This window comes from Halichoerus grypus, chromosome 3, assembly GCF_964656455.1.
Source record: "Halichoerus grypus chromosome 3, mHalGry1.hap1.1, whole genome shotgun sequence".
Classification (NCBI taxonomy): Eukaryota; Metazoa; Chordata; class Mammalia; order Carnivora; family Phocidae; genus Halichoerus; species Halichoerus grypus.
This window is the reverse complement of record NC_135714.1, coordinates 54,656,011-54,668,272: the sequence shown is the minus strand read 5'-3', so window position 1 is coordinate 54,668,272 and position 12,262 is coordinate 54,656,011. Positions and strand designations below refer to the sequence as shown.

At 36.6% G+C, this 12,262-nt stretch overlaps 1 protein-coding gene across 1 annotated transcript; it reads left to right on the top strand.

Moving 5' to 3' along the window:
* The first annotated feature begins 9,410 nt into the window (after window positions 1-9,410).
* LOC118546333 (transmembrane protease serine 11B-like protein) lies at window positions 9,411-11,982 on the top strand. The gene is made up of 4 exons (XM_036109040.2): window positions 9,411-9,537; window positions 10,243-10,281; window positions 10,804-10,978; window positions 11,697-11,982. The coding sequence occupies exons 1-4, from the start codon at window positions 9,435-9,437 to the stop codon at window positions 11,980-11,982; spliced, it is 603 nt and encodes a 200-aa protein (XP_035964933.2). The 5' UTR covers window positions 9,411-9,434.
* The last annotated feature ends 280 nt before the right edge of the window (window positions 11,983-12,262 follow it).

The following is a 12,262-nucleotide window of genomic DNA, read 5'->3' as shown; positions in this document are numbered from 1 at the left end:
ATAAATTAGTTGTAGTTAGAATGGAAACAAATGTTTGCCTCAGAAAGAGAAATATCAATTTTCTACCATATTTTATATAACAAGCACTAAATTTACTAATCCAGTTTCACAGCTTTGGTTGTTCCCTGTTTTTGAATGACACCTAAGTTAAGCCCAACTGCGGTGCCTCAGTTAACTACCAGTCTGACATCTCCATTTGTGTATTGGAAATTTGAATGTCTCTTAAATTCCAGATACAAAATATTTATCATTTTTTCCCCCAAGTTACCTTTCCTAGACCTCATTTGACTCTCTTTTACTTCTCAAGATAAAATCTTGTGTCATCTTTGACATATCCCTATCCTTTACCAAGATAGTTAATTAATTACCAAGTTCTGACAAATATTCTATTGTAAATGTTCTCAAATTCATCACTTTGTTTCTTTTCTTACTACCACAATCCAGGGTGCCATCACTCCATTCCCATTAATTATATTAGCCACTTTGCTTATTGGTCCTCCTCTTTTATTTTTCTCCCTCCTTTAAACTATCATCATGCGGACTGCGGATTCATCTTCCTAAGCACTGCATGTCCTCAAGTTAGTCATTTCCACTAGATAAAGTCAAAAACTCTTTTGATTAGCACTGAAGGCTTTCCATAATTTGTATCCCTCTGATCTATTTATGCTTTATAATCTAGTAGTCCTCAATATCCCTTGGCTTCATTTATTCACTACTTCAACAAACACTATCTATAATGTACTAGGCCCCACAATATGGCCTGGGTATAAAGCAACAACAACATCAACAATAATTAATGACATGGGCCAGACCATAACATGGCCTCAACTAGAGGTGAAAAGACTGCCATGTAAAAGTACAAAATACTCTCAGTGTAGATCCATATTAGGGTGAGCCATGGAAGACCTCAACAAAGAGGAAACGACAGAGTTGAGTGATAAAGTGAGTGGGAGCTCACTGGGTAGACTTGAGGTGGACATTTTAGACAGAAGAACCAGAGTGTGCAAGGACATGGAGGTGTGAAGGAGTTTGGTTGTCCATGGAACTCTGAGTAGTTTGAAATGGCTGGAACATAGATTAGAAGTAGGTTGGAGAATGAGATGAGATGATGGCAGGTTGCCTTAAGACAGGGGCACAGTTTATTTACAGAAACATGAGGAAAAAGCAGAGTGTGGGGTACAGATGAGAAGTTCACAAATGTGATGATGGAATTGTAAATATTCTCTTCTGATGCCTTTAATTTTCTCAGTGGACCAGGAAGTAAAGTTATCAGCTAAGATTGAGGATGAGGTAAAAGGTGCTGGAGGGTTGAGGAAAAAAGAAGTATGGAATAGTTTTTGAAGAGAGTGGAAAAAAAAAAATCAACAGAGGATGTATTAAACACACACACACGCACAAACACAAACTTGTTCTCCTGAAAGCATCAATGCAATTTATTTTTATCTGAGACCTAATACATCCACATACTCCCCTCCAATGCTACTTCTTTTTTTTTAAGATTTTATTTATTTATTTGAGAGAGAACATGCTAGAGAGACAGAGGGAGAGCTTGCTTGGGAGCGGGGGGAGGGACAAAGGGAGAAGGAGAAGCAGACTCTCACTGCAGAGCAGGGAGCCCAATGTGGGGCTCCATCCCAGGACTCTGGGATCATGACCTGAAGGCAGATGGTTCACTGACTGAGCAACCTAGGCACCCCTTCAATGCCACTTCTAATCTGAAAATCTTGGTGATAGGCCTGGCTAGATTAAAGTTTTCCAATTTTGCTGTGAAGATAGCATATAGTTTAGCAAAAATCTGCATCACTTAGAGTGTTAAACTGCAAATTCTCAGACCCTTTCAGGAATTTGAACTCACTAGATCTGAGGTAGGATACCATAATCTGCGTATGTAATAAGCACTCCCAGGTGATTTTGATAAAAGCTGTCCTCCAATCACACTTGGAGGAGCCTCAATATTTAAGACAAAATCTCAACACCTTTGTGTAGCAACAAAGCCCTTGTTGTTGCCTCTGTATGAGGATTTTCCAGGGAAACAGAAACAATAGGATATATCTTTCTTTCTATTTCCTCTTCCTCCTCCCATCTCTCTTTCTCTCCTTTTCTCTCTCAATGGATAGCTAGCTAGATAGGCATATAAATATATAGATATATAATCATGGGATCTGTGTATCTAAGATAGAGAGATTTTATTTTAAGGAATTGCTTCATACAATTGTAAGGTTGATAAGGCTGGAAACTCAGGCAGGAGTTCTACTCCCAAGGCAGAATTTTTTTCTTCTCATGAAAAGCTCAGTTTTAGCTCTTAAGTCCTTCAACTGATTGGATGAGGCCCACCCACTTATAGAGGGAAATCTTAAAGTCAACTGATTATAAATGTTTATTATAGCTACAGAATACTTTCACAGCAACATGTGGACTCGTGTTTGACCAAACAACTTGTCACTATAGCCTAGCCAAAGCTGACACTTAAAATTAGTCATTATACTGTCCAGTTTCATCTTTGGCCAATCCATGACACAGTTTGCTGCAAGAAAATTGAATTGCTGGCCATTCTTTGAACACTGCTTGTTATTCCCTCTTCCTAGACTGTCTTCTCATGCCTCTTTATCTGGAAAGTTACCCCAAATTCCTATTTCAATTTAGGCAATACCTATTTGTTGTCTAAATGAAGCATGGTGAAAATACCTAACTTACTGTAGGTTGAACACAGCATGCTTCTCTACAAAAGATTTCTTTGAACTACAGCCATAAATAAACTAGTAAGAAAGATGGACACTGCTCTCACCCAATATAGCACTTCATATTGTGTGTGTTCTTTGTATATAATAAGGACATAATAAATAAAATAGAATCATGATCATACTTCAAAAATTATGATAGGCTTTGGCATGAAGAACTTCTAAGAAATTTCTGTTTTCCTCCCTCCTTCCTCCCCAACCTGGCAAGGTCTTCACTTATTGATTCTAACTCTGTCACTGGTGAGAGGGAACTAGACACCGTCGTACTCCTGAAAAATAATTTCATAGCATAGATCCAGAGAGGTTCGATTTTAAACTTCTTTCCTTCTTTCTCTTCCTCCCCCTCCTCCTTCCTTCCTTTCTTTCCTTTCTTTTCTTCCTTTCTTCCTTTCCTTTCCTCTCCTCATATACCTTTTACTACTATGATGTCTAAATTGAGTTTCTGGGGGTGAGCAAGAGGAAAGAAATAAAGATTTAGAATGACTGTGACTTATTTCTGATATAGCTTTTATATTTATATCCTTTACTTGCAGACCAGTCACAACCTCCCGTCCATCTTTGCCACTATGGATGATTGCCCTCATTGTGTTTGGAGTGTTGGCAATCCTGGGAATAACTATTGGTCTCCTGGTTCATTTTCTGGCAGTAGGTTGGTAAAGAATACATTTTTATTTATTTATAAAAAGTACAGTTTGTTGTAAACTTCATTTCCATTTCTACCAAAGACAAAGAGATAATTACAAACAATAAATTAACTATCTTCCTTTAAAATGGCTATCAATGACCCAAGATCCCAGAAATACACATTTGCCAAGCACTCTATTGCAGACATCTTTTGAATATACAAATGTAAAAGAATGTATACAATATAGGGACATGAATGCACAGATAGATAATTGATAGGCAGAAAAAGTAATCTACCAAGATGGTATTGTATGACTTTATAATTAAAATATTAAGATAAGAAAGACAAGAAAATCAGCATATACTTATACTTCTCATTTTTCTCCAGACTTCCCAGTGGTTTGTTAGCAGTATTATTCTTTTTATATTGTCAACATTTATAACGCTTCATTCTGGTTTGTAATCATAATTACTAGATGTTTTCTAAAGAATACTATGGGAAGTGAATCTGGGGGGTGGACCATAGGGAGTTTGCAGCTTATATTTTTACTTATCTCAAATATTCTCTTATCCAGTGTGAATTTTTTTTAACACTATGAAACACTTATCTTCAGTTTTTAACACAAGAAGCTGGGGTAGCCTTGAGGAAAGCTCCTTAATTTACAGACTCTCTGAATTATGATATAGTGATCTTGATTTCCCTCCCGTGTTCATCCCAACTCACCTCTAGAAGGTTGCCTCAGCTGTGAGATTAGAACATATACCAAAAATTGGCACATTAGTATGGTTTCACTTTTATTTTCACTGCTGTCATTCTGCAGGGTCAAAATAGGACTCTATGGAAATATTCCTTGTCTTTTTTCCAGATCCTGAAATCTCATTACTCTAATCATAGAATCATTGAGAACTTTCAGAAAGACCTTCACTTGACTCAAGTTGTGAGGAGATGTATCCCTGATCTGTATCATTCTTCACCCTAGTGTATATTTCACATTTAGGGGAATGTTTGCTTCATAGTTTTTAGTCTGGGGTTGTCATTTTCTTTTGTTTCCTTGGAAATGAGCTCTTTACCCTTGTCTTTTGGTCTTTTTAAAAACTTAGAGGAAGGAGAATGTAAAAGAAGTGTTTTTACTCTGTCAAATTTAAATAGAAGTATTCCCATAATTCATGCTTAAGCTCTGTTACTACACTCCAGAACACTCTCTGTACAAAAATAAAAACTCTGTGTGTGTGTGTGTGTGTGTGTTGTGTGTAAGTTGTAAGTTTTCTTTACAGAAATAAGTTCTAAGTCATGGAAAAGTCGTAAAACAATTCTTTCTTTCTGTCCCTTATCTATCTTTCTCAATTCATATTGTCATTTGAACCACTTAGAGAAATGGGAATGTTAATCATAAGGTGCAGGTGTGCCTTATGGATATCTCATCCCCAAGCGGTTGTTTTCATTTCACGAGGTACCAACAAAGCTCACTGACTGATTTCACAGTGACTCAGCATAGTGAGCCATCTCTGTGGCCATTAGGATTGCTGCATACAATTAAATTAATACTCAATTCCTTGTTCTAGGGTGTAGTTTCTTATTCTTAAATGTCTTAGACATAAAATGTTTAGTTTATCCACTGGCTCTTAGAAAAGTGCCCCATGCAGTTGTAATAAAAAGTTTGTATATTGTCAATTTATTAGTTTACATTGGGGAATATTCATGGCAGCTTGATTATCACAATAGGTAGAAATATCTAGGAATTTAAATAAAGAACTGAAGGATGCACTGTAAACACTGAATTATAAAAAAGAAAGTTGAATAGTTTCAAGATGTATTTTTTACTACTTATGATAAAGTCTAATAAACTACCATTGCAAAGTTTGGTCTCTATAGTAAAATATCCATGACCCCCAGACAAACAAACTACAATTAACAATGTTGGTTCACAAATTATTATTCATAAACAAATGATTTCCAGCATTTTCTTTAGAACTTTCTAACTTCTTTTTCTATCACCTTTCTCACTGTAAAATATTTTCACCACATTTATAATAGTAAGTCATATTTTATTTTAATTATGGTGCTTTCTTTTCCTTTTCTGCATTCAAATAGAAACTGTAATTAAATAATTAACATTATTATTTAATTATATCCTTGTTATTACCTCATGTAATGATTTCATCCATATTGATCCTGTTTCTTCCATCGCATAGTCTTCAAAGGCAATGATCATATTGCAAAATAGTATTAATATTTTTTTAGTGCTTACTATATGCTGGATGCTATATAACAGCTTAATATCTATCACATATTAGGGGTAAGACATATCATATACCAAATGGCTTAGTGTCTATGAAAATTTGGGAAGGAAATATAATGGATTAGGTGTGACTTTGTAGTCAAATCAAATTTGATTCTTGGCTCTTAAGAGTAGCTACATGAGGGGCGCCTGGGTGGCTCAGTTGGTTGAGCGACTGCCTTCGGCTCAGGTCATGATCCTGGAGTCCCGGGATCGAGTCCCGCATCGGGCTCCCTGCTCAGCAGGGAGTCTGCTTCTCCCTCTGACCCTCCTCCCTCTCATGCTCTCTGTCTCTCATTCTCTCTCTCTCAAATAAATAAATAAAATCTTTAAAAAAAAAAAAAAAGTAGCTATATGATATTAGCTAAGTTACTGAATATCTATGAGACCACATTTCTCCTGAAAAAAAAAAATGTTATACTTCATATGTGTTTTATAAAGTATCTTCCCATGGTACATAATAAATGGTAACTATTTTTAGTCATAGTCTGATGATTATGGGACAAAAATCTCATTTTTGTATATAGTCCTATCTGTCTCAATCAAGACATTACTCTTTTTTCTTACCTTTGTCTATATCTATATCTGCTGCATTATGGGTCCAATAAGCACTTTTCACAATGCCCAGGATATCTAATCAACTGTGCCAGAAAGATTCACAGGTTATCAATATCAAATATGAGCACAATATTTACTAGTTGGTATTACTATGTAATCTATATTTGCATTTGAAATCCATTTCATTTAAATAATTCCTGGATCCTGTTTTTATCTCACAGAAAATACAACCTACTATTACCAAGGTAGCTTTAAAGTGTTGGATATCCCATATAACAGAAATTATCAAAGAGAGACATCACTGGAAAATAACCATCTTAGCAAAATTCTTGAGACCAAGGTAAATTAGGATTTTCCTATATTTATTTCATTGTTAGTTCTCTGAAATATAAATATATTATTGGAATTTGATGCTTGACTCTATGTTCTCTTTAACAGATGGTTGATGCATTTCAAAGTTCTAGCATTTACAGACAATATATCAATTCTCAAGTCATCACACTGGTGTAAGTAACTAATAATAGCAGTTAGAAAAGAGATCAACCCATTCATACATACATATTTCAAATACCTCTGTAAAAAGAATTTTGAAATATTATAGTCATTAGTCAATAAATTACTAATAAACAGTATCACCCTCAGCTAAATGTCAGAATAATTGTTCAATATAAAACCAAAGCAAAGATTGGGCTATCTAGTTTTATTCATTAGATCTATTGAGAATTTATTATTTATTAAATGCCTCATCACTCAAATTTCTTAAGTTTTTATGTCCAGCAAATAGCAGATTATCCCTTTGACCAGTGTTTGATAGTCTAACATTTTAGCAGTAGTGTAAGTACAGACCCTGTTTTCTCATGTCTTTCCGCTTGCAAGTCAGCTAAATACCTTGTGGAACTATTCTAGAGTACTTACAGGGTAAGAAAGAGCATATCTACACCAAACTTTGATGACAAGGAGGTCCTTCTAGTCCACAAGTGAAATAGGCTATGTGTCCTCTGCATGTGGGCTTAGAGTAGCACGGAATAGCAGGGGAGCCCAAGAACAGGAATTACTCAACCTGAGCCCAGCCTTTGCCACTTAGTAGCTCCAGAGCCTTGGGTGATTTACTATAACACTTTGAGTCTGTGCACCTATCCGTGAAATACTGATAATAGCACCCTCATTGCCTCTCTCATAAAACTGGACTCAGGAGATCAAAGAAGATATGTATGGAAAGATTTGCAAATAAACACATTCCCAATGAAGGCAATTTTTGCTTTTACCTTCATCAATGCCACCAGACTATACGCCTGCCCTTCTTCCCCTGCTCCTGGAACTCATGGGACTCCTGGAATTGCAGAACACATCAAGATCTCAATTAGAATTAACCTTGAGGGTTGATTTTAGTATTATAAAGGGATGGGAGGCTAAAATTGAAGGGCCCAGGTATTTTTCAGAGATCATTGCAACCACCAGAGAGCTTTTGCTTTGTTTTCCCATGCATGTAACTTTAGGTATCTATAGGAAGTGTGGTCCCAAAGGAAGTGATGGAGAGGTTGCAGGACAGAGGTTTTCATTTTGGTACACCCTCCTGTGATAATCAAACCTGTGTGTGTTGGGTGCTTCCTACTGATTCATATGCCAAAATGATAGTCATCTGTCAGGAAGAGCCAAAGCATAATAGTGCCACTTCAGACACTAGCCTCAAAGCTGCTTGACAATTCCTACATGTCCATTGGTCAACCTTGCTCACCCCTTTCTGAATTCCAAACCAATTTTTCCTGGACACCACAGTCAGGTTCATCTTCCTCAATTATGGTTTTATTCAACAACTTCTCTTTACTGCTACCCCTTGACTAGCATTAAAAGTCCTCCTCCATCTGCATCCAATCTCCTAGACATTGTTGTCTCTGTGACTGGGCATAAAGAGACAGTGCAGTATAAAAATCCTGGGTTATAGAGTCAATTGTACTGAATCTGGTCTGAGTTTAGTAGCTGTGTAATCTTAAGCATATTAGGTAACCTCTCAGAGCTTCCATTTTTCCCTACCTATAAAATGAAGATAATGACACCTATGTTGCAGGGTTGTTATGAAGTCTAAGTGTGATAATAAATCACAGAAGATGCCCAGTAAATGCTAACTAATTATTGCTGTCCAGTTATTCTGGTAGTACTCTTCCTCTCCTCTGCCTGATGAAATTTTCTGCTTCATAATGAAGTAGTGGTAACAATACTCTAAGGTCCAGTAGTATATGTCACCTCTTCCATGAAAATTTCTCTGATTCTTTAAGTAAAAAATGACTTACCCTTCTATTTGCAGATAAGATAAAATAAATATCATCACGTCTGCCTAATTTATTATAGTAATTTGTATACATGTCTTATCTCCTAGAAATCTGTAAATTCCTGCAGGGTAGGAACCATGTGTTAGGGGCGCCTGGGTGGCTCAGTTGGTTAAGCGACTGCCTTCGGCTCAGGTCATGATCCCGGAGTCCTAGGATCGAGTCCCACATCGGGCTCCCAGCTCGGCAGGGAGCCTGCTTCTCCCTCTGACCCTATCCCCTCTCATGCTGTTTCTCTCTCTCTCTCTCAAATAAATAAATAAATAAAAAATCTTTAAAAAAAAAAAAAAAAAAAAAAAGGAACCATGTGTTAGTCATCCTTGCATTACCTAGTAGCACCTACTCCAGGCACTTGTCTATAGCATTTGCTCAATAAATGATCGGTGAATACATGAATGTGAGCCCAGTTCTTACGTGGTACTTCTTTTTTTTTTTTTTTTAATTATTTATTTATTTATTTTAGAGACAGAGAGAGTGAGCATGAGTGGAAGGGGCAGAGGGAGAGGGAGGGAGAATCCCAAGCAGACTCCGCACTAAGCACAGAGCCTGACGCAGGGCTTAATCCCTCTTATCTGGTACTTCTACCCTGTGCTTCAGGCCTTTCCTATTTTTCAGATTTATAGAACTATTTGTCCTCTAAGATGAATACTATAGCTGCATGCTTACTGTCACCAAATAAATGTAGGCAGATGGATGATCCTGTGATTAAACAAAAGTGAAGTTACTACACAAACCCATAAAAAGTCAGAAGAAATAAAAATATGAAAGATCAGGGAACGAGGAAGTAAATGCTATTTTTTAGCAGCATATGAAATATGTTTATCTCGTTGAAACATATTTATCTTGTTTCCAGTCCTCATAACAACAGTGTTACTGCACATATATGGCTAGTATTCAAGGCTCCCAGATCAATGAAGGAAAACACAAGAAGAAGAATTGAAAGCATCTTACATCAGATGCTGAGGAACCATGCAGGCTCTCTGACTACAGATCCTAATTCTCTTAGACTCATGGGTAAGCTTATGTTTTAAATAGGAGCAGTGTTACTCTTATCTTTTTATGTCTAACATATATCACAAGTACCATGCACAAAGCTGATATTCAATTTTTTAAATGAATATGTCATTATTTTATATCAGAATAATAATTTGTGTTCTTTATTATTGAGAACATAATAATCAAATCATAATAATGCCATAACTGAAAGCAGTTCTGGGGGGAACACTGCTTCTCAGTATAAAGCAAATAGTAAAACTTTGAACAGTCCTTAAAAGTAATGGTGTGTACTGTGTATTTTTTCATGATCTCCTATAACATTGAAAAATAGCATACAATCTGCCCTTATAAGACAGATCACTTTTTAAAAGTTATTTTTGTGGACTGACAGGAATCACGTTCACTTGCAGTTCTTCCTGTTCTTCTGAGAAAAGATACTGGCAACTGTCCACCTTAGATGATATGGAATACAGTTCCAATTAAATAAAAAAGAAGTCTCCCATGTGGAACTATGAAGGTGGTATTTCCATATCATACATTCATATATGGTAAAAGAACAATTCAAATAAACCAATATTCTCTCCTTTCTACTGACATTTTATCCTGAGATTCAAAATTATTTCTGGACCCTCCGGCTCTGCTGAATCTAGCATCTTACTTCATTGGCCCCAGGGTATTAGGTGCTAGGTATTATATTTACCGTGAGCTTTTGTTCTATTTCAGAAATCAATAAGGTTCATGCTGAAAAGATTATCAACAACCGTAAGTTCAGATACTTCTTAATTAAACGTGTGAGCTGATCTAAGACATAACAGTCAAGATTTGTTACTGTTAGCTAGGCACAATTCTAATTAGATGCTTTACATGCAAATCATTTAATACTCACAACGATCCTAAAGATAGATGTTATTATTATCATCCCATTTGAGAGATGGGGAAACTGAAGCACAAAGAAGTGAAATAATCTGCCCAAGTTCATCCAGTTTATGAATGGTATGGTCAGAATTCAAACCAGGGTTGCAGAGCCCATGGACTTAACTGTGACTTTATCTGCCTCCCACAGTTCTCATATTCTCCAAATGTTGAAGAATCTTGGAGATACTATGCTGGGTATAAAGGTGATCCAGGGGCTGCTAGTGATTCCTGTGCAAATTACAACCTAGCCCCTTCAGTGCAAGATATTGTCAGATAGAGCTATACAAGAATAACTCAGCTCACTCTCTGCTTTATAATCAAATAACTGTTATCTTCCTACTCTCAATGGAACAAAACTGACTCTGACAGGCTGTGGGACACGAGCAAGGATGTCAGCTACGTATGATAGAATCAGGGGGGGTTCCAATGCTCAGAAAGGAGAATGGCCATGGCAAGCAACTCTCAAAAAGAATGGCCAACACCGCTGCGGGGCATCTTTGATCAGTGAAAGATACCTGGTGACTGCAGCTCACTGCTTTCAAAAGTAAGTTCATCATGTTGCCCAAAGCTAGGGAGACCAAAGACCTTGGAGTTCCCAGCTTCATTATCAGTAGCACTCTCATCTCAAGTGTCCGGGTTTGGAAGACAAATTATATAGGAAGCCAATCTAAGATTTTCCTGCATTACCTATAAGAATGCAAAGAGTCATTCATTCTTGATACTACATTTTTTTCTCACATGATTCTTATCTCTCATCACTTTATACTCCAGACATCCCTAACTACTCATAGTTGCTAAAACACATCATCCTGTTTCATACCCCTCTCCCCCACTGCATATGCCTGTCCCCCTCTCCTTATCTTTTAGGCAACTATGACTCAGCTCTATAGTCTTACCCAAAATGCTACTTTCCCTAAGAAATCTCTTCCCTAGAGCATGCAGATTTAAGTGTACCTGTTTTGTTGTCCCATTAATTATATACAAAGCACTTAAGCAATTATAACTGTCTGTGTTTATGCCCATCTTTCATTAGATTTAAGTTTCTTGAAGGTGTAGCTATTAATTTTTATTTCTATATTCCCATTACTTTATATAGTATATGGTATAGGGACTCAAGATTTTTTTAAATGAATTTAAAAAATCAGACTATCACTGCTAATGAGCTATACAGCAAAGGAATATTAATGTCATGAAAAGAGTACAGTAGATGCAGGCTGCATTTCTATTATTTTAAAATAAATACATAATTTTTGCTTCTTTAGGACAAACAATCCAAAAAACTATACTGTCAGCTTTGGCACCAGAGTAAATCCCCCTTATATGCAACGTTATGTTCAACAAATTATTGTTCATGAAGACTACATCCAGGGTGAACATCATGATGATATTGCAGTTATACAGCTCACTGAAAAAGTCTTATTTCAGAATGATGTACATCGAGTTTGTCTTCCTGAAGCCACGCAGGTTTTTCCACCAGGTGAAGGAGTTGTTGTTACAGGATGGGGAGCATTTTCATATAATGGTAAGTTCAGTGAAGGCTTAACATAGTGTTTGAGTACAAAAGCAGAAAACATGGTGACCAAGGTACAGAGTCAAAGGCATCATTTACTTCAGGATGCCTAGTTCTCACAGGCAATGTCTCAGGAAATGATGCATACGGAGTATGGCTTTGCAAATTGCCTTGGTTTGGAACGTTCTGTGGAGACCAACTGGTTGTAGAAACTCCCTGACCTGGAGTAACTAATTGAGCAAGTTCTGGTTCAAAGATACAAGAAGAGAGATAAGGATATAGAAAGGCAGCATTTAAAAGATTTCAAATTATTCTTTG

Excerpts from the sequence above, each read along its gene's own strand:
- LOC118546333 (XM_036109040.2), top strand. The coding sequence starts at position 9,435 with ATGAAGGAAAACACAAGAAGAAGAATTGAAAGCATCTTACATCAGATG. Across the intron at positions 9,538-10,242 it reads TAATTCTCTTAGACTCATGG|AAATCAATAAGGTTCATGCT; the intron begins GTAAGCTTATGT and ends GTTCTATTTCAG. Across the intron at positions 10,979-11,696 it reads GCAGCTCACTGCTTTCAAAA|GACAAACAATCCAAAAAACT; the intron begins GTAAGTTCATCA and ends TTGCTTCTTTAG.